Source organism: Trichomonas vaginalis, chromosome IV (assembly GCF_026262505.1).
Source record: "Trichomonas vaginalis G3 chromosome IV, whole genome shotgun sequence".
NCBI classification, from domain to species: Eukaryota; Parabasalia; order Trichomonadida; family Trichomonadidae; genus Trichomonas; species Trichomonas vaginalis.
In genome coordinates this window covers 8722490-8743523 of record NC_067206.1, presented here as the reverse complement: position 1 = coordinate 8743523, position 21034 = coordinate 8722490, and the positions used below count along the sequence as shown (strand labels likewise).

General features: G+C 32.7%; 15 protein-coding genes across 15 annotated transcripts, besides 1 other annotated feature; 6 read left to right on the top strand and 9 right to left on the bottom strand.

Moving 5' to 3' along the window:
• Window positions 1-1365: 1365 nt before the first annotated feature.
• TVAGG3_0054180 (uncharacterized protein) lies at window positions 1366-1777 on the bottom strand (the record flags this gene model as incomplete). The annotated part of the gene is made up of 1 exon (XM_001307790.1): window positions 1637-1771. One exon carries the CDS (start codon window positions 1769-1771, stop codon window positions 1637-1639), a length of 135 nt encoding a protein of 44 aa, XP_001307791.1.
• Window positions 1778-2107: 330 nt separating this feature from the next.
• Window positions 2108-2242, top strand: TVAGG3_0054170 (uncharacterized protein; the record flags this gene model as incomplete). The annotated part of the gene is made up of 1 exon (XM_001307791.1): window positions 2108-2242. The coding sequence occupies one exon, from the start codon at window positions 2108-2110 to the stop codon at window positions 2240-2242; it is 135 nt and encodes a 44-aa protein (XP_001307792.1).
• A 120-nt stretch (window positions 2243-2362) lies between these two features.
• TVAGG3_0054160 (CAMK family protein kinase family) lies at window positions 2363-4810 on the bottom strand (the record flags this gene model as incomplete). The annotated part of the gene is made up of 1 exon (XM_001307792.2): window positions 2395-4797. The coding sequence occupies one exon, from the start codon at window positions 4795-4797 to the stop codon at window positions 2395-2397; it is 2403 nt and encodes an 800-aa protein (XP_001307793.1).
• A 399-nt stretch (window positions 4811-5209) lies between these two features.
• On the top strand, window positions 5210-6396 carry TVAGG3_0054150 (histidine acid phosphatase; the record flags this gene model as incomplete). Its single annotated transcript, XM_001307793.2, has 1 exon — window positions 5214-6392. The coding sequence occupies one exon, from the start codon at window positions 5214-5216 to the stop codon at window positions 6390-6392; it is 1179 nt and encodes a 392-aa protein (XP_001307794.2).
• A 214-nt stretch (window positions 6397-6610) lies between these two features.
• On the bottom strand, window positions 6611-6745 carry TVAGG3_0054140 (uncharacterized protein; the record flags this gene model as incomplete). The annotated part of the gene is made up of 1 exon (XM_001307794.1): window positions 6611-6745. The coding sequence occupies one exon, from the start codon at window positions 6743-6745 to the stop codon at window positions 6611-6613; it is 135 nt and encodes a 44-aa protein (XP_001307795.1).
• Window positions 6746-6951: 206 nt separating this feature from the next.
• TVAGG3_0054130 (calcium-binding protein family) lies at window positions 6952-7116 on the bottom strand (the record flags this gene model as incomplete). Its single annotated transcript, XM_001307795.1, has 1 exon — window positions 6952-7116. One exon carries the CDS (start codon window positions 7114-7116, stop codon window positions 6952-6954), a length of 165 nt encoding a protein of 54 aa, XP_001307796.1.
• A 2587-nt stretch (window positions 7117-9703) lies between these two features.
• TVAGG3_0054120 (small GTPase mediated signal transduction) lies at window positions 9704-10249 on the top strand (the record flags this gene model as incomplete). Its single annotated transcript, XM_001307796.1, has 1 exon — window positions 9704-10249. The coding sequence occupies one exon, from the start codon at window positions 9704-9706 to the stop codon at window positions 10247-10249; it is 546 nt and encodes a 181-aa protein (XP_001307797.1).
• A 140-nt stretch (window positions 10250-10389) lies between these two features.
• On the top strand, window positions 10390-10848 carry TVAGG3_0054110 (small GTPase mediated signal transduction; the record flags this gene model as incomplete). The annotated part of the gene is made up of 1 exon (XM_001307797.1): window positions 10390-10848. The coding sequence occupies one exon, from the start codon at window positions 10390-10392 to the stop codon at window positions 10846-10848; it is 459 nt and encodes a 152-aa protein (XP_001307798.1).
• Window positions 10849-10943: 95 nt separating this feature from the next.
• On the bottom strand, window positions 10944-11171 carry TVAGG3_0054100 (calcium-binding protein family; the record flags this gene model as incomplete). Its single annotated transcript, XM_001307798.1, has 1 exon — window positions 10944-11171. One exon carries the CDS (start codon window positions 11169-11171, stop codon window positions 10944-10946), a length of 228 nt encoding a protein of 75 aa, XP_001307799.1.
• A 946-nt stretch (window positions 11172-12117) lies between these two features.
• TVAGG3_0054090 (TOR signaling) lies at window positions 12118-14040 on the top strand (the record flags this gene model as incomplete). The annotated part of the gene is made up of 1 exon (XM_001307799.2): window positions 12118-14040. One exon carries the CDS (start codon window positions 12118-12120, stop codon window positions 14038-14040), a length of 1923 nt encoding a protein of 640 aa, XP_001307800.1.
• A 212-nt stretch (window positions 14041-14252) lies between these two features.
• Window positions 14253-15293: a mobile genetic element.
• Window positions 15294-15491, bottom strand: TVAGG3_0054070 (oxidoreductase protein; the record flags this gene model as incomplete). Its single annotated transcript, XM_001307800.1, has 1 exon — window positions 15294-15491. The coding sequence occupies one exon, from the start codon at window positions 15489-15491 to the stop codon at window positions 15294-15296; it is 198 nt and encodes a 65-aa protein (XP_001307801.1).
• A 409-nt stretch (window positions 15492-15900) lies between these two features.
• TVAGG3_0054060 (membrane protein) lies at window positions 15901-17678 on the bottom strand (the record flags this gene model as incomplete). Its single annotated transcript, XM_001307801.2, has 1 exon — window positions 15901-17586. The coding sequence occupies one exon, from the start codon at window positions 17584-17586 to the stop codon at window positions 15901-15903; it is 1686 nt and encodes a 561-aa protein (XP_001307802.1).
• A 242-nt stretch (window positions 17679-17920) lies between these two features.
• On the bottom strand, window positions 17921-18425 carry TVAGG3_0054050 (peptidyl-prolyl cis-trans isomerase protein; the record flags this gene model as incomplete). The annotated part of the gene is made up of 1 exon (XM_001307802.1): window positions 17943-18326. One exon carries the CDS (start codon window positions 18324-18326, stop codon window positions 17943-17945), a length of 384 nt encoding a protein of 127 aa, XP_001307803.1.
• Window positions 18426-18488: 63 nt separating this feature from the next.
• On the top strand, window positions 18489-19466 carry TVAGG3_0054040 (SUMO transferase protein; the record flags this gene model as incomplete). Its single annotated transcript, XM_001307803.2, has 1 exon — window positions 18489-19415. One exon carries the CDS (start codon window positions 18489-18491, stop codon window positions 19413-19415), a length of 927 nt encoding a protein of 308 aa, XP_001307804.1.
• Window positions 19467-19618: 152 nt separating this feature from the next.
• Window positions 19619-20887, bottom strand: TVAGG3_0054030 (protein transport; the record flags this gene model as incomplete). Its single annotated transcript, XM_001307804.1, has 1 exon — window positions 19619-20887. The coding sequence occupies one exon, from the start codon at window positions 20885-20887 to the stop codon at window positions 19619-19621; it is 1269 nt and encodes a 422-aa protein (XP_001307805.1).
• Window positions 20888-21034: the final 147 nt, after the last annotated feature.

Genomic DNA, 21034 nt, shown 5'->3' with positions numbered 1-21034 from the left:
TCGGTTTCTACTTCTAATTGTTTAAAGCTTTGATTTGATGATTTGTAACCAACGAATAAACGCATGCATTTAAAAGCGGCATCACATGTGAAAGCTTTATTTGAAACTAGAGTTGCTTTAACTTTGCGTTTAATATATGTGTCACCTAATTGGTTCACATCATGAGCCGTATTTGTAATTCTTAAATGAGTTTGTTTATCATCAAAATATGGAGCATCAGAGTCATAGCATGAACTTTCAAGTTCTCTATAATATCTTCTACCGTCATTCTTTGCGAATATTTCATTTATCTTTTCGAATGAATGAAACACATTTCCATTAATCGGTTTAGTGTTTGGCACCAAATAGTTAGTCGTCATTTATTAATAAATAAAAAATCAAAATTAAAAGATGAAAATGAATTTTTAATTTTAATGAAATAATCAACTATGGCGGCAGGATTCTTTAAGAAACTGTGGGATAAAGTAAAAAGAGGAGCGCATAAAGTTTGGGAAACAATGAAGAAAGGAGCAAATTGGATATTTAAGAATAAAGAAGCAATTAGTGACGTTGCTGAATCAATAACACCAAAAGCTGCCCCAATAAGAGAAATATTAAATAAAGGAGAAAAAGTTTATCAAAGACTTCAACCGATACTAAGATAAAAATAATTTATTTTTCCACTATCTACCCCCTATTTTATTAAGTATTCCTTCAGCAATTCCACCAATTGCGTTACCTGCTTGTGCTCCCATCGCTGGATTACCTGCTTTAGTACCTAATACTCCACCTATGATAGTTCCTGCCGTTTTCGCTACTGGTGCCAAAAAGTTTGCAACAGGTTTAATAATATTTTTATGAACCCAACCCGCAGCTTTCTTAATTCCATCCCATAATTTTTTAAAGAATCCTGCCGCCATTTCTGATTTAATATTAATTAAAAAATATATTTCATCACTTATATTCTTATTTTTATTTAATGATAAATGAAACCAATTTTAAAAATAAATGAAACAGAGAAGGAAGAAATAAATGAAAGTGAAAATGTTCAACAAAAAATAAACGTTGTTAAACCAATTACTGAAATAAAAATTTTTTCATCTGTTGAAGAATTTAATGACTATTATGCTAATAATAAAAAATTATTTGAAGAATTGACAACATGTAAATTGAATAAAATGTTTAAAGTTGATGGATTCAAAATTTCAAAAATAAAAGGAGTGGTTAGTTTGAAATCTATTCCTCAATCAAGAATCACCTCATTAATGAAAATTGATGATTTAACAAAAAGAATAGAAGAGATTGAAGAAAGAATGAATCAAATAATTGATATCATAAATTCAAATAATCATTAATTTCTTAAAGTTCAATGTTGAACTCATCAAATTCTTTTTAAAGTTTATTTTTTAAAAAAATTTTTATTTTTTATTTCATTATGGTAGTGAATCTTTTATTCATGAAAATAATTATTTTAAAATTAATGTTAATTTTTTAATGATTTATAAATAAATATATTTTAATGCATCGTCTATATATAGATGTAACAAAAAAAGTCACAAAGCCCATCCTATCCTACTACTCATGAGTAAAAAAGTAATAATTTATAGAATATTAATCATTTGTTTACTTACAATTGTGTGTAATATTTTAATTTAGTTTAGTTAGCCTTTGGAGCTTCTGGCTTCTGGTCTGTTGCAGCTGCGGCTGGGGCTGCGGCTTGAGCAGCTTGCTTGCCCTTCTGGTTCTGATGGGCGTTCTGCTTACCATGTGCTGCTTGTCTCTTGTTACTCATTATCAAGAAATGATCTGATTACTTAATAAATAAACGCTATAAAAATTTTTAAAATACTTATCAAAAATTTGCTAATATAAATTTCATATGAATATGAAAATAGATGGTATTGTGATAACAGATATTATAATTTTGATTTAAAATCACGAATATCTTGTGAACAAATTACATAATGCTGTGATATTAACATTTACGAATATCCGTACCTTTGATTTCAACGAAAATTCAAATTGAGAGTTGTTCACATTGAAAAAATCGAATAATTCAGAAAAATCGCCGCTGTGTAAATTTTTTGACATCTCTCTCATATTAAAGTAATCACATCATTTCTTGATAATGAGTAACAAGAGACAAGCAGCACATGGTAAGCAGAACGCCCATCAGAACCAGAAGGGCAAGCAAGCTGCACAAGCCGCAGCCCCAGCCGCCGCTGCAACAGACCAGAAACCAGAAGCTCCAAAGACTAACTAAACTAAACCAAACTATTACACACAATTGTAAGTAAACACTTAACTATTGTTAATTAGTTTTGATTTTTAAAGGAGAAAAAAAAATGTATAAAAATAATTTGAGCAAATAAAATTTTGAATACTTTACAAATCAAAGAAGAAATTAAAATCTTATTAATTATTTGCTTCTAAGCAAGCTAATTTCTGCAACAAAATATAGATGCATGGAGGGATATCTCTAACATTAGCTCCATCCTGTGCCATCATTCTTCTGTACTTCTCAATATCATCGAATGATGCGAGGGAAGCCAATTTTTGATTGACTTCATCAATTGTCAAAGATTGATTTTGTTTATCGTCATCATCGTTATCATCGGAATCACCGAATGAATCATCTGTTCCTTCGACAACAGTTAAAGCGTCTCTCAAAGAGCAAGCCAGGTTAAGAGAGTCTTCGAGAGCCTCTCCATTGTCCTCTTCATCATTGAAGTCATCACCATTATCAGAAAATCCGAAACTATCACTTTCATCGTCATCCTCAATTTTTGGCGGCGGTTCTGACATGTTGTCCATTTTCATGTCGAGTTCATTTCTCAAGTGGTTATTTCTGTTTTCTTTGTATCCTTTTCTGTTCTCGTTGTAGATTCTTCTTCTTTCTTCAGCAGAGATATCAGACTTGGCAATACTTGGTGTTACTTCGATATCCAAAGGAGCATCGGGTTCGACACCAACAACGACATCATTTGCAGCAGCAACGTTATGTTTCTTAGCGGCCAAATTCTCTTTCCAGATCTTTCTGCGCTCTTCCGCTGTGATCTCGACAGAGTTCTTGACTGGCTCTTCTTCTTCAGGCTTGCCTTCGAGGATGGATGGTGTTGGATCGCCGAGATCGAAAGGAGGTCTTTCTGCAAGAGGAGTTTTTGTACGTGGTGGTCTTGACGGTTTTGCCACGTTTTCTTTTTTGTTTACCCAAGCAGGAAGTTTTTCTTTGTTTGCCTGGTAGAAGGATCCCAAGACTTCCTTCTTCTGGTCAGGCTGGTTCTGCTGAGGGAATGATGGATCTAATGTTGGATCTGAAGCAGCAATTTGTGGTTTTTGGTCTCTTCTCAATTGAATTCTCTTCTTTCTTTCAATGTCTTCTTTGAATTTGCGGCGTCTTTCATCTTCTGCTTCTTTGTTTCTGTTCATTTGTGCGATCATTTCATCTCTGTGTTTCTTTCTCGCAGCTTCATCCATTTGTTTTCTTTTCTCTTCTTGTTCGCGTTTCTTTCTGATGAATTCTTCTGCTTCTCGTTTCCTTTGTGCTCTTCTTTCTTCGTATTCAAGCATCTTCTGCTTCTTGGCTTCGTATTCACGCTTCTTCTCCTCTTCTTCTTGCTTCCTACGACGTTCTAATTCTGCTTCTAAAGCTGCTTTCTTCCTTTCTTGCTCTTCTTTCGCTCTCTGCTCGGCTTCTTCTTTGGCTTTCCTCTCTGCTTCTTCCTTCGCTTTGTCGGCATCGCTCTTGCGTGGTGGTAAAACAATCGGACCGTGTTCACGCCTGTAATCGATACGTTGCGGTTTTTGCGGTTGTCCGAATGGAAGTAAAGGTCTTTGTTGTTGCGGCTGCTGTGGAGATTGTGCAGGTGGATGCTGCTTCTTCTCTGGAGTACCTTCTGGTATGGGAGCTAAGTCGTTGTTGTTCTTTTCGTCCTTATTAAGAATAATTGTGGGAGCCTTGAGAGGTTTGCGGCCATGGATGATGGTATGGCCTAGTTCGTACCTGAGGAGTGTATCGTCGAGGTATTCTTCGAGATGGTTCTTGATAAATGGTAACATAATAATTTGATTTATGGAAGGACGTGGTTTTGTGTCCTTTGTAAGCATGCGGCTAACAAGATTACGTAAATCTGAGCTGTATTGGCTTGATATCGGAGAGTATCTGCCACGAATAATGCAGGCAAGTAATGCATTCATGTTTGAAGCATCGAATGGATGGTGGAGTGTGCATAACTCGTAAAGAATGCAGCCAAGAGACCAAATATCTGTCTTCGAATTGTACCTCCTGCCTTCGCAAATCTCCGGTGATAAATAATATGGAGTACCAATCTGTGTTTTGCATAATTGGGCAGTACTATCGAGAACCTTGGCAATACCGAAGTCGCCAAGCTTGACTTTTCCGTTCTTGCATAAAAATACGTTCTGTCCTTTCAAATCTCTGTGTAAAATTTTTCGATCATGCATGTATTTGAGTGCAAGTGCTATTTGAATGAAGTAGTGCATAACATCGCTTTCACTGAGTAATTTTCTTCCTCGTCTTTCGATTAATTGTGATAAATCGCCTCCATCAGCGTATTCCATTACGATGTATAATCTTCCATTCTCTTGGAAAGACTCAACATATTTGACGATGTTTGGATGGTTCAAAGCATGAAGTACATCGACTTCCTTCTTCGCATCAAGTTTTTCTTGTGGTTTCAAGTTTGCCATGCGAACTTCTTTAACAACATACTTCTGCTTGTCGCTCTTCGCCTCGACGAGAAGAGCTTTTCCATAACCGCCCTCGCCAAGTACCTTAATTGTTGTGTATTTATTCATTTATAAACAAGAAAAAAAGTGATAGAAATTTTTTCGTTATTGTTTTTTATTATTTGTTATTCATTCGTGTTAATATTCATGAACTGATTAATCCAGCCAGTGATTTCAAACCAGAAATTGAGATTTTTTCAAAGATTTAAAAAAATATTTTCTGAAATTTGATTTGTTAAGCACTATTTATTTCGAGTATATCTTTTATATAATGATTAAAAGCATTTTATGTCATTGATATTGAAATCCATCTAAAATGTTTTTCAAATTTGATCATTCAATGATATAGTGTGTTTTACTTGATACAGTAAATTTGTTTTTCATTACATTTTATAGTTTTATTGATTAAAGGCTATATTATTAGACAAAATTTATCCAAAAGATCAAAAAGTGACTAATTGACAATATTTTCTGACAAAATTTTCATGATAGCTCTTTTCATATCTTTTATTCACTGTTTTAACGCTACTTGGTGCGAACCAAGTAAGTGGAAATTCTCTCCTATCCCAAATGCCGACTTGTTGCAGATTCAAATCCTAACAAGACACGGTGCAAGAACTCCACTCCACGGCTACAACCAGAACGGAACAATTTGGAAATGCGAAAACACTGAATATAGATATTATTCGATTCCAGAGCAGTCTCCTTTGAAAGTACATGTTGCATACGGAAAATCAATTTTTGGTGGCGAATGTCACTTCGGACAACTCACTGAAGTTGGTCATTCTGCACTAAAGAACCTCGGTAGATATATCAGAAATGTTTATATCAGAGATTTGAAGTTTTTACCAGAGAGATACGATAATAATACTTATTTTATCAGATCTACAGGAACTCATAGAACAATACATTCGGCAATGGCCTTAGCACAAGGACTGTATCCTGATCATAGCGAAATTACTCTTCATGTTGCTGATAAATCATTAGATCCATTTCGAAGAGCTTCGGCTGTTTGTCCAAACCTTAAAAAGAATATAGATGCCATGAAAGAAGACCCTGCTGTTAATAGTTTGTTCCCTCAAAACGAAACAGCTGTTAAAAATGCAGCAAAAATTTTTAATATCAAAAGTAAAGTTGTACCTGATATAGTTATGGCTACAAGATGCAATGGAAGACCATTACCAGCCGAAGTTGATATAGACGCCCTCGATGAAAACGCAATTGCAAAGGCAAAAAGACAAATTTACATTTTTACAAGCGAAAAAGTTTATTCTTTAATATTTTCGTTCCCATTTGCAGAGATTACGAACCAGTTCATCAAGAGAGCTGATGGAATGTCTTCTATAAGGCTATTTCATTGGAGTGGCCATAATGGAAACATTTTCGGCCTCTTGGCATACTTAAATGAGGACATAGAGGTTGGTCCAGCATATGGTTCTTATGTTCTCATGGAATTATGGAAGAAACAAGATGGAGAACACATTGTTAGATTTATTTATAACGGAAAGCTTTTGAAGCCTCCGAGATTTGGTTCAAGAACTGAGATACCTCTGAAAGATATGGCAGAGTTCACTAAAAAGACAATGCCCGACTTGAAGAAAGATTGTGGTTTTAATATCCAAAAATTCATGAAATCTATGGATATTAGACCAGAAAACCAGTAACGCCACATATTAGATTTGTTTGTATTTAAAGTTGTTAGTTATTTTATTTATTTTTTGTTTTTGATATCAAATCTTTGAAGAAAACACTGAATTTAATATTAACCAATGCTATTAATCAATAAAAGTAATTCCGCAAACTATTATCAAAACAAAAGAAAGAATTTAAAGAATATTAATCAGTTGTTTATTTACAATTGTGTGTAATAGTTTAATTTAGTTTAGTTAGCCTTTGGAGCTTCCGGCTTCTGCTCTGTGGCAGCGGCGGCTGGTGCTGCGGCTTGTGCAGCTTGCTTGCCCTTCTGGTTCTGATGGGCGTTCTGCTTACCATGTGCTGCTTGTCTCTTGTTACTCATTATCAAGAAATGATGTGATTGCTTTAATATGAGAGAGGTGTCAAAAAATTTACACAGCGGCGATTTTTCTGAATTATTCGATTTTTTCAATGTGAACAACTCTCAATTTGAATTTTCGTTGAAATCAAAGGTATGAATATTCATAAATGATAATATTACTATATATATATACTGTAATGTGTTCACAAGATATTCGTGATTTTAAATCAAAATTTCTGTGATGAATTTTGTCGGAGAGATCTCATGACTGTAACAAGTTCATTTTCGCTAACTTTACCATGAGAGTTACGATCGAAGAAATCGAATGCGTCTTTTGCTTCCATTATTTGTTGAGGAGTTAATTTGGTTTTCTTCTTTTCTTCCTCAGTCATTTTTGAATAATGTTCGTTGGAAATTTTTTTGTTTAGGGGTAATTCACCATTCAAAGTTAGAAAATACATCAATTTGTCTTTGGCATTTTAAAACACATCAATATAACTATCTTTTCGTCCAACTTTTATGAAATAGCAATGAAATTATATATGATATCTGAGAAAATATTCCAAAAAGAAGAGGGAAAACATATACATTATTATCAGATTTTCATATTAAACTTTACCATATATCACAACTATGTTCTATAAAGCCGGATATAACCTCATTTTCATAATGAGAACTCATCCTTAAGGGTGCATTAGTGAGGCCATATTCTCAATTAATAAACAATATTTTCATTTTCCAATTTAATATTATATGCATATAAGGAATTTCAATGCATAATGTTGTATCATATCTTCGAATGTTGTCGGGGTCAAAAAAATTGAGGTATGTCAAATCAAGGTAAGTGCACCTTTAATTGAATTTATTTCAAATATATATATATACATTTAAACAATAATTGCCAAATTAAATGTGTTTATTGTCATAATGTATGCTTTCTTATCTATATGCATGTCACATAACACAATTCGAATTGATCCATTAATGCATTTAGAATGTATAGAAATAGTTTATTCTTATTATTAAATTGTATTTTGCCAAAATAGTAGAATATAGATAATAATCTAATAAGATAATTTGAAGTTGAACTATATCATGAATCTGATTGCATCATGTTGTATTATGATACGTAATTCTGAATTGGAATTTTAGAATATATCTTCCAAAATCTTTCTAAAATTTAAGTTCGTATTCACATACTGGATAAAAATCAATTAATTGTTGAAAATATTGAACCTCACAATTGTTTAAGCAGTATGATGCATCCCTTGCCTTACGTTTAATAATGGAAATCACTTGCTCTGAACACTCCCCTCTAAAAGACGCAAAGTAATCAAAATGCGCGTCTTCTAATCTTCCTGTAGCATATGCATGGTAAAGGAAAAGTGATTGAAATTGAACCATTCCACATTGCCTAAATTGGATATCTTTCAGATGAGATACGTTGTACTCTCGGATTACTTCTTCAAAAATTTCTTTTGTCAAAGGTATTGGAACATGGGAATGGCCAAATTTCGGATTTTTAGCTAATTTTCGTTTGCTTTTGACTAGGTTCAATGCTTTTATGATAGATCTGTGATATATCAATAAATTATCATTATCATCTGTGCAAGTTTCATCAGGACCATATGTATCGTATACATCCCCTTTAAAATCTAATATTCTGAACTTTAATTTGTTTTTTGTAAAGTAGAAAGATTTTTCGATAGGTTTTGTCCAGAAACAGTCATCATCCGCAAGTATGAATTTGTTTGCAAGATTTGGAATCTTATTCAATGTGAATTGTATCGAATTGCTGCTGAATGACGTTTTTCCTTCTCCGTAGAGTTGACTATGTGAAATAATGCTAATCTTTGGATGAGATAGATTGAGCCAAAATGGATACTGGTCATTTGTAACTATATAAATCTTATTGATCCAAAGCATGAATTGATAAACAGTTCGAAGAGATAATAAAAGTTCGTTTTTTTCAACATAGCGTCGGAAATAGTCAGTGTCGGAGTAATTAACGCCTGTAGTTTTCTTTGCAAGTTGATATTTCTTGATCCACTCAGGATCTGATCCATTCACCCACAAATATACTAAATCTACAGATTCGCTCACTGATAGATGTAATGAATATCTGGATAGTATTTCATTAATTATATAAAGAACAATTAATACATCAATAAAGTAAATCAAATTAATTAATTAATTTTCTTTTTCTCATATTAAATAACTAAGAAAATTTAAAAATAGGTAACAATGTGTAATGCGTAATAGTTTAATAAAGAGTTACGATTTATATTACTAAACTTGACATTATCTCTGAAAAATAAAATTAATTAAAATGAATTAAGTCTTTGTCCATTTGCGATTATTATCATATTGGTACTTATTTTTAATGAGATTGTATTTCTTAATTCTACAGTTTAATTGAATCAGGTTTTGAAAAAAAAATCTAAAAAAATTGTAAATTATTTGACGATGCACCATTATAAGTAAATATAAATTGTTTATATAATGATTGTTTTTTGAGAGAGGATATTAATCGTCGAGGGAGCAAAAAGTAACACTCTATAAAATTTGTCGAGTTCTTTACACTAACTAATCAGAACAAATTTGAATTCAAAATAAGATCTTTATGATTAAATTTGTTATAATTTATTACTCATAACATAAACGGTTTTATATGCGCTTTAAGAAAATCGATTGTTTAATTCTAAAAATTTGAATGAATCAAATTGTTGCCTTTTCCGCACATTCATACTTAATAATATTATTAATAAGCTTCCCTTCTGGGAAAAATGCCAGAGGTAAAGGTATATTAGATCAATAATTGATATGGGAATTGTCAAAATGGAAAAAGGGATAATTCTTGAAATTTTGTAAAAAATTGGAAATCTTATCCATATTTCAGTCTACACTTGAAATTGAAGTTTAAAAAATTAGTCAAAAAATTTTTACTTTTTATATTCAATTATAAAAAGTGTCATTTAGATGACGTCACCTTTCTATTCTAAGGTATTGGTTTTTGGAGAACCTGAAGTTGGGAAGTCTTGGCTGTGCCAATCTATGAAAACCAAAAAACCAGTAAATCCTTCTGAATGTGAACCACAATCCTCTTTTGATCCATTTTCTTGCGAATATAAAAAGGGTGATTTTTTGATAAATCTCAACATTTGGTGCACATCAGGTTTAGAAAATGACGAAAGCAAACTTCAAACCTACTGTTCACAGACCGATATTGGCCTTCTTTGCTTCTCAATGGTCGATTATAAATCTCTTGAACAAGCTGTTAAAAAATGGTATCCAGTTTTCCAAAAACATTGTCCACATGCTGAACTCTTTCTTGTTGGTTGCAAGAAAGATAATTGTGACAAAGCAAATGAAATTCAATCAGAAGAAATCAAAAATGCTACAAAGAAAATTGTTGCAAAACTCTGTTATACTTCAGCTATTAATTATAGTGGTATTGAGGAAATTTTGAATGAAGCTTTTTCAAAACTTTTTCCTCTAAACTCTCTTTCAATTGCAAAGCTTTAATTTTTGGTGATGACGATACTGGTAGAAGAACACTCGATGTTTGTTTTCAGTCAAACAAATCCTTAGATCCTGGAGAGTATATTCCATCCATTGTAGACAATTGGAGTCGGGAAATACAATATAACAGTTTCAATGTAAATATGCAGATTTGGCTTTCAGATCAAAACGATTATGCAGAACTTCGACCATTGGGTTATCCAGAAACAAATGTTGGTATCTTATGTTTCTCTCTGGTAAATCCTGTTTCCCTTAAGAATGCTGAAAAATTATGGATCAAGGAATTCAGACAGTATTTGCCAAATACTCCAGTACTTCTTGTCGGTTGCATGAAAGATCTTCGAGATCATTTCGAAAAAAATACCGATCCTCAAGCGAAACCAATAAGTACAAAAGACGGCAAAAATGTTGCAGCTAAAATTGGTGCTGAATACATCGAATGCTCGGCATACGATCTTAATGAAGTTAAAGCTGTCTTCGCCAAAGCTTTCGACATATTTGATAAAGATGCCAGAATTAAAGAAGGTTTCCATGTGACATACTCAAAAGGCTCGGAAGAAAAGAAAGCAACAGAAGACAAAAAAGATTGCTACATTGCATAATGATTTCTTCATATTATAATCAGATGTCAATTGATATATGATTATCTTTATCAAAAACTCTAAAAGTATCAACAATATTATCTTCTGTTTTTACTTCATTGAGTTGAGCGCACATACGTCTGCAAATTGTCTAAATCTAGTGTTGAGATTAATTCTTTAACTTCTTTCTGTGATAGATTTTGTCTGAGAGATCTCATGACTGTAACAAGTTCATTTTCGCTAACTTTAACATGAGAGTTACGATCGAAGATATTGAATGCATCTTTTGCTTCCATTATTTGTTGAGGAGTTAATTTGGTTTTCTTCTTTTCTTCCTCAGTCATTTTTGAATAATGTTCGTTGTTATATTGTTTATTTCTTAGTATATCATCCTTATCGAATTCAAGTTAAAGGATGTTATTTCGACATTCCGGTTGCTAGTACAAATGAATGTTACAATTACAGAGAATGCAAGTTCAATTTATACAACAAATCATCATTTGTCTACTGGTTTATGTTTTGCAGAGCTAAAACTTGAATATCCAGAAGAAATAGAAGAAGAAATCGAAGTTAACTAAAACCGAAAAAATAATCTATTCTTCATTGTTTTTCTTGTTTCTATCATATCTAAATAAAAATATTTCTGTCAAATAGATTGAGATCTGTTCTTTCTAAAAGTAATACTATGCATGCGAGAAAAAAATTTATATAAATTTTATTAATAGTCTAGTTCATTCCAAAACCTTTTTATATTTTGTACCTTAAGTCATTTAATCAAGAAATTAAGATATAACTGAAAAACAATATTTTGAATTCTATATTATTTACATGATAGCAATGTATTACTACAAAATTCCAGTATATTTGGACAATACATGAATCTTTATCATATCTGTTCTTGCCAAATTCATAGATTATTTCGACAATAGGAAAGCTAAAAAAATAATTAGTAAATTTGTGAACGACTAATGAATGCCTTTCGTTCTCCACTGGAAAGTAATTCTACTATTAGAATTTATCTTTCACGAATACAGATATTTATTCAGCAAACCTGCTGTGTAAATAAAAATTGAGAGAGCGTGATAAAAAATTTGATTTTATCTCACTCGAGGACTCGATGTATATGCTGTTAACAATCCCTATCATTTTTTTGAAGGGAACCGACCATCCAAAATTCAATTTCATTGAATGATAAACGACGATATTAAACATATATTAATAACATCTTTACAAATTTTATTTTTGCCTAGATTTTTAGATTATCATATAAAAATTTCATAGAAATTTTGTATGGCGAATCCTATGATGTGCTTGCAGGCAGACGCGCCGCCAACTAGGCGTGTTACGCGTCCGCCTATTGTTTTTCATCAAAGAGAAACAAAACAGCAACAGCAAACTCAAAATATATGCGTGAAAACAAAAGGCGCAATTTGTTTTTTGTGCCTTTTTGATGGATTGCGCACACCAACAATTCGACGACTGAGTCGAAAACCTCGATTGATATGTAATCGGCCACTTTTAACGTTCGATCCTTCAGTATTTGCTCCATCATCACAAAATGCAATTCAAAATTTATATATGAATTCTCTTAAATGTTCAGCGGATATAGTTGTTGATCCACCAGTAAAAGATGCGCTTGATATGATGCATAAACTTTCGCAAAATGCTACGTCAGAAAGAGTTATTTTACATTACTTCGGTCAAGGTTGCAATCAACCATCACCAGATGGATCTATATTCTTCTTCTCAGAAGATAGAGCTCGCTATAAGCCCGTTAAGTTAGAAGTTCTTTTCCAATACGTTCCAGGACCTATTTGTGTTATTGTAGACTGCCCTTCAGCAGCAGTTCTCGCAAATGCATTTTCAACCCATAAAGATACACTTGGTTTCTTTGCTTGCAGTCAAAATGAACAAATGCCGATTTCTACAGACGCACCGTGGGATTTATTCAGTTCATGTCTCCTATCGCCATTTGAGACTGCTCTCTGGTGGCACACTCGAAGACACAGTTGCGTTTTCGAAATTCCGGAAAGATTCCAAAAAGTAGAAAATACAAGCTTCATCAAACAATTTTTCTTCGCTTTACTCGAAGCCATTGCATTTGATACACAACCTCAAGGTTTATTCGAACAATTTACTAAAGATCCAGCTATGACATCATTAGCACGAGGTTTTGTTCTTTCTCAGCGCGTTATGCAGTCATTCAACCTTCATCCTGTTTCATTACCCGCTCTCAAGCCTACATCCAGCCATGATTTATGGTTCTTCTGGGATACAGCAATCGATTGCGCCCTTGCAATGCCAGATGACGTCTCCTCCCGCATGATCTTCAAGCTCTTCATCGAAAGCTTCCATAATTTCCCAACTGTCGGAGTTATGCCGATTTTCTCATTTTTCATAACTCGTCCTGAATTCAGGGAAGAATCCGTCCGTGTTCTTATCGATTACATCGACAACCATTCCGATGTTGCAGAATCCGCAGCCCGCTCCAACATCGCTAGAACAATTGTCGAAATGAACAGTATAAACAACAACAATCCACCGTCCGCGTCCACCTGTTTACTTCTTGCGAAGTTGCTCTCTATAGGTGTTGGAACATCTCCTTTCCAGCAGCAATGGGTTTTCTGGTTCAAAGAAACAGCAGATGCCGCAGATGTAAAAGCCGGACTTTTGTCAATATGTTGTGCGATCTCCAACAATTTCATGAGCTCTTTCACAAAGATACATTCTATATGTATAAAGAGAGCTATTGATTGCGCACCATATTCGGCATTGTTGATTGGTTTATTGATGCAAAGAGCTGTTTCTTTGATAAATTTGCCACCTTTTGGAAGTAATTTCCTTCCTCTTTTGGATTCTGAATCCCCTGAAAACAGATTAGCTTGTGCTTTCTTGATGGGCAATCTGAAAGAGAGATCTTGCATCCCTAAGTTGGTTGAGTTGTTGTCAAATGAAAATGAGAAACAAGAGATAAGATGCCAATGCGCAATTTCTCTTGGATTACTCATGAAACAGCAACAGGATCCACAGATAAGCCAGGCATTGGCAAAGGCTGCTAGAGATAAAGATAGAAGTGTTGCAGAATTGGCTCAAATGATGATGTCAGCAAGAGTGGATCAGGCACAGGAGAAATTTAACATCTTGAAGTTGTTAATGAATGCTGTCAAGAGAAATGGTTTCTATGATAGATATTATTCCGGTCTTATTGTTTAATTTATAATTTTATTTATTATAATCGTAAATGCTTTTGATATTATTTATAATCTTTATTATATCAATTGTTTTAAGGGTGCACTTATCATTATTTTGACATGCTCTCATAATATCAATAAATCTTTATTATATCAATTTAATTAAACATGCATTTAACATTACTTTGACATGCTCTCATAATGTTAATAACTCTTTATTACAAATTGTTTTAAGGGTGCACACGAGAGGATCATGTAAACTTCAGAATTTAGAACCTTATTTTTAGGCATTATCTTGGCTACCTATTTAGGCTCGAAAAGCAAAAAATATCAAAAAATACAACTTGACTCCATTATGACCCTTTCATTGAGGTAGTTTTTATCCGCTAGTATTTTCCCTTTGAATCTCTTTACAATTCGAAATCAAATTCAAAACTCAGTAGAAGAAAGGAAGAATCGACTTACTACGGTTGTAATACGAATAAATACATATATTTAATTATTTTTATTTACATAATAATTGTTTGAAGCTCATATTCCATCAAATTTTTAAATAAAAACATTAAAATGTTGAAAATGTTCATATATTTTAATAAGGTTTTGGCACTTTATTGAGGAATTACTACATACATAGTCGAACTGAACTTGATATTTTGAAATTTAAATTATTTATCAAAATTAAAATTTAACTTGAAATTTATAATTATTTAGTCATATTTTGCATAATTCTAAGTAGATTTTGTAAAAAATCAAGCAAGAAAAATTTTAACGTGCTTTATTTTTTCTTTTTTATAATAATACATATTATTATATAATTAACATATTCATAATGTTTCACCCTTTCAAAAATATAATCCTCCTCCTCTCAAATAAACGTACATACGGGTGGCCTCTTTTTTCAAAAAATTAAAATTTGAAATTTTGGGCTCAAATATTAGAGATTTTTTCAACCTTCAACGATATATGTTGTCTATATCAGACCTCCTTTCTTTTTGATACTTAACATTGTTCCTAAATCTTAGCCGTTAAGGCTGTTCTGAAAATATTTTTTTTTCGAAAAAATTCGAAAAAAATTCTTAAAATTCAAAAATCCCTTAATTCCTGAGGATTTTGGAAAAAAGTCTTTACATGAACATGTGTATATTATATGAAGTATATTGATAAGGTAAAAATCAAATTTTATTGCATATTCATCGAGAAAATAAACTAACGAATCCCTCAAAATTGAGAGGGTAATCCTCCTCCTCTCAAATAAACGTACATACGGGTGCACCCTTAAAGGTCTTCACGCTTTATTTTTCCTTTGGCAAATATTTCTTTGAGTGTTTCACCAACAACTTTTTGATTAAAATATGCCCAAGCACAATCAATATGCCTGACACCACATTCTTCTATTGCGTAGTGAAGCGCTGCGTTGAGTTTGACAGGATCTTTTGCATCGTTAGTACCGAATCCGAGTTGCGGAAGTTCCATTATTGAAAAATGAAGTGATTTTATTTTATAAAAAATTTCTGACAATTTTTGAATGATGTGAATTCACATTGAATGATCCATATTGATATTTTTATTCAAAACTTCACATATTAATCTTTTAGTCAATCAATTATGGTTAACGCTACCGATGCTATTATAATACCATTAAAATAAGGAAATTTTAAAAATTTATGAAATTAGTCGGATTATGATATCTCTAATGCTCAAATTATGATAGTATATAAGGACTGTCTTATGAAATTAGCTTATATTTACAAAAAATTAAATCATTCGTCTCGAAATAAAAGCTCATTTGATATCAATCATAATCATATAATTGACGCTTTTTACCTTCACAATTCCAACGATTTAAAGCTAAATTTAAAATTAATACAAACAAAATTTTTATTTAATTCAAATAACTTAAAATATTATAGGCATCATTTTGCCATTCGAGCTTGAAATACTTATGGAAGTCGTTTGAAAGTGATTTTTCCCACGCACTTCCACCTTTATAAACAATATACTTTACATCGCCAACATGATATTTTGTTTTGAGGAATTCTTCTATCTCACTAAATCTATTATCTAATTTCGTGCTCAAAAATGTTAAACTAGATAACTTTGTGTAATAAATTGATCTTCCTGCGCGAGAAACTCCAGAAAACCAATTAATTGTTGGATCAACAAGTATGTGGTCTGTTCTCGATGAGTTTGCTAAGAACCATTCTTCAAGTTCTGTTTCATCATCTTCATAAATTAAATTTGACCGTTGATAGTTAAAATAGATACCGAATAATGCTGATGAGCTTCCAACGATTGTAATTACTAATAATAATCCGTAAAGAAAGCCTTTCATTTGAATGTTCTTAAATTTCTTTGGTAAATACAAAAACCCAACATAAGAAATCGAAATCACAAGTGGATAAATTACAGAAACTGTTGTTGCAAAGTTGTATCTAGCTAAATTCTGGAAATTGAAGTAACAATTGATCAAAATAAGAAAACAACAGATCGTAAACTCATAATAATTATGAACAACAAGAGACAAAAGCATTCCAATGTTGAAAACACCAAAAATGCTTATGAAAAATGCAAAAGGTGGGAAAATTGAAAATTTCGTATATCCTGTATTCCAAAGAGGGGTAATAATTTTTGGTCTTAGGCCTTGTATGAAAAGAAGCAATGCGTTAAGTGCGAAAAATACTACTCTTTCTTGTATTTTCTCAATTTTGATAAGAACAAACGTTAGAGCCGCAAAGAAACCGTTTTGTGGTCGGACAATCTGTATAATTACGACAAGAATACCTCCGAAAGTTTCGAAATTTAGTAAAGCGAAAATGTAAGCTAAAATAGCTAAAGTTGATGAAAGTAAATTGACTCTTGATGCCAGAAATGCACCCATGAAAGGATGTCCCCATGTAATATTATCTGGACCGCCAAAACTACTAATAAAATCGAAACCTTTGCTTTGATTCTGCCATTGAGCAATTGCATCATAGAAATGGAATCCACCTGCAAATAAAACAGCAGGCGTTGCTAAGATTGCTGCAAATTCTGACTTTGTAAATCGATATGTAAGCGAATATTGCAAATAAAACAAAGATACGAGGAAAAGGAATGTTGTGAACGTAACTGTTTTGGTAATTGCCATTCCTGCACTCTTCAAAAGTCCGCAATAAAATGGAGGAATAAATTCTGACCAAAGTAAAGTATTCGAGATTAAGGGGTTTCGAACTCCTCTTATAAATCCACGCCATTTATTTTCTCCTTTCGAAAACGATGCTATCAAAGAAACTTCTAAAAACATTTCATCTTCGCAATATTTATTGATATGTCCTTTATCTGGGAATATATAAGTACTAACGTAGTAAAATAGCGGAATTATTGCAACTAAAATGAATTTTGTAATGTTTTTTGTTTTATTTAATTTTATTTTCTTTTTTCTATTAACTTTGCATAGCGCTGCTGCCAAAATTCCAAAGAAAACATTGTGCATGATGTAATGAACAAAAGTACATCCAAAAATAATATTAATTGTTAATCCGATAATTGCGCAAACTGAAAATCCAAGCGGAAATGCACCTCCAATCATTTCAATTAGAGTTAGCTTCCCTTTTGAAATGAATCGAAGTAGTTCAAATCCAAACCATGATGTAATGGCAGGGAGAATTAAAGCAAAAAAACCTAAAAGATGCATTTTAGAAAAGTGACAATATTGGAGAATTCTTCATTTTCAGGCAGAAATTATTAAAATAAGTGAACAAAATATAAAAAATACTTACGTCCTAACTCTCATGATATATACTATTAGGATATCACAATTCAACTCCAAAAAAATTGTTTTTCATATTTTATATTCAAACGAAATATTAGTTTTTGATATAAACTCAATGGAGTAATCTTAGTTATATGAGATATAGAACAAATTTAAGATAAAATACAAACAATTTATTCTGCAAGAGGATTTGCATGTATTGTAATGCTTTTAATTGCTGCTGGTCTAATGGGTTGGTGATCTTCAAACGTGGGCATTCTTGAAAATGCGATAATATTATTTAATCCGTAAATAACATGACCAAAAGCCGTATATTCACCGGCAAGCTCTGGTGTACTGGCTGCTGTGATAAAGAATTGTGATCCAACTTCGTGTGTTTCTGCGTAAGCTAAATAACCAGGTTCTGAAAAATCTCCAAACGGCTCTACTTGAACTTTTTCTCCATATATACTTGCTCCTCCATCACCTGTAAATGTTGGATCACCTGTTTGAACTAAATAGTTCTGAATAACACGATGAATAGGACAATGATCATAATATCCACTGGCACAGAGCATCAAAAAGTTTTCACATGCCGCTCTACACTCTTCGCAGAAGAGTTCAACCTTCACATCCCCCAAAGTGGTGTGAAAAGTTAAACTCATAGCAACAAAAGTGACAAAAAGTTAAAGTTTATCGATTTCTGAAGTTTACAATTTACAGCGCGCCAAATTTTCTTGATGAAGGCAAATTCTGAACACGTTGTAGGGCAAACTCCTACTGCTCCACCACCTACTGTTGCAGCTATACCCCATCATCCGGCCGTTCTATCTAACGAAGAATTCGAAAATTTAAAACGTAGTATTCAATTATTGAGAATTGAGCAAATCCGATATATTGTACAGAAGTACAACCTTCCAGCAAATGGAAACAAAACAAAATTGCTCCATTTGATTTTAACAATTATCGAAACTTTGCGCGCAACTCCTCTTCTGGTTCAAATAAGTGCTGAAGTATCACGCCTTTTGGCTCAACAACATGAGCCTTTTGCAAATCCACTTGAAACAACGCATAAAATCGAAAAATATAAAATTCAAGGTCCTGTTATTACCCCATCAAATCCATTTTATCAAATAATAGATGGTCAACCTCGTTTAGGACCTCTAATTGCTTCTGCAGGTACATCTACATTATCTGCTCATCAAATCAAAATCCCAGAAGATGTTAATATACTACTTGAGTTTTCTTGGCTTAATGCGCCACCCGTTCCATTTGATTTAGTAATGGAAGTTAATGGTAACCAAGTTATTGTTTCAGCTGATGATCCAAAACCAGGCGCCCTCGATTTAACTTCATACATTGGACCCACCAGAACTCTTTTATTTGCCATAGATAGTATTAAGACACCTGTTCCTGTTATTATGGCTATCCGCGATTTCAAATTAGTTACAATAAAGGAAATTGCAGAAAAACTTGCTGTTGAGCAAAAGATTAATGCACCAGCTCAAAATCTCAATGCCAAAGGAAAGGGCTGCTCTCATGCACAAACATTTCCACTTGTTAATTTCTTATCATCATTTTATTCAACAGGAAAATTCAAATGTCCTGTATGCAATCAAAATGTTGAGTTAGAGGGTATTCAAATTAGCAGTTCTAATAAGGCTTAAGTTATTATGAAATTTTATTTTTGTATTAATATAAATGTAACTGTTTAAAAATCGACATATTTTCATATAAATTGTTTGGTGTCAGGATTTGAATGGTTTTTAAGTGCAAAAATTAAAAAATTATTTGAAATATTGTTGAATTTAACCAAATTATGTAAAAAACATTAACATAATTATAAGAATAGTAATAAACATAAAACATTTTATTTTTCATCCCATACAAGTGGATCCAAATCGAACAAAACAGATCTATTTTGTTTAATGTAAGCTTCAAGTTGGCCAATTATCTTTTCAGCCTCTTTAGCAACAACGCCAACAGGCATTGCTACTATAATAAGCTCTCCAGGAACATTCTTACCTGCGATTGTTAATTTTTCATTGGCAGAATAGAAAATTCCGTTTACATTTGTTTCCTCGAGCATACTCTGAGTCCATGCGTAAGCTCTGTATATAGTTCTTGCCAAAGGAGAATCAGGAATATAAGGATTATAAGATTGGCCAAGTTTTCTAATAACAACAATCCAATGGAGGACTTCCTTAGGATGGAAAAGTGGAATACCGTCAATCTGTGTGTTCAAACCTTCTTGGAGCATTGTTTTCTGGCATTGATCAGAAATCCTTGTGCAAATTGCAGAAGATTCGATCTGATCTGTAATGATAATCATCTTGAAACCGAAACTCTTCATATCAACTGTCAGAATGTGAAGCATTTCGCTATGACTTGGTAACCACATTGGCCAAAGAGCATCGAGGACGTCGACCATGACATTCGTATTGTTGGAAAGAATAAATACATCTTCCGTTGTAAGACTGAAATTTTTGTTTGCAATTTTCAATACAAGTTCACCACGATTGAAAATTACAATGCCGTAAATCGCTGGATTTCTATTCTCGTAAACTATTCTCTTGAAATCATTTCGCTTTGATGTGACGCCTGACATTGGTATGCAGTCATGAAAGACAAATGAATGAGATTGATCCATATTCTCAAGAAGAGAAGTAAATAAGGCCTCAGAGCTTGATGTCTGTCTCTTGATATCGAAATTTGGTCTTCTGCGTAATTGTTCGGCAATCATTGGTGTCAATAATGAATAAATTGTTGTTTCTAAGTATTGTAATTCCTTTTGAATTAGCGAAATAGGTAATTTTACTGAAGAAACGCAAACGTAGATGAATGGTGTTGGTACGTAAAATACGAATAATTTATTTCCTGCCACGAAATATTGAAGTTTTTGATTACCATCACGAATCAGCTGACCGCAAAATGTGACAATTGTGCAGAGAAGTGGTGTTACTGTAACTTCATCACCATATCTGACGTAAACAGGACGTGCAGAATCGGTAATTACAAAGAAGTGCCTTTCGTGATCAGTCCAAGCAATATCCTTTGGATTTTCATTTGGTTTTCTCATTTCTTTGAGTTCATTTGATGTTGGGAGAATCTTATTCGAAACAGTAGTCTCTGACAACATTTTTTTGAAGATCTATTTTTTATTATTTCCGATTTCATATGATAAGATAATTGAAAATTCTTCAGATTACGGAATTATTAATAAACAAATATAAATATCCTAATAATATAGCACATTCTCATTGCTGCCTCTACATATGAAAAATCC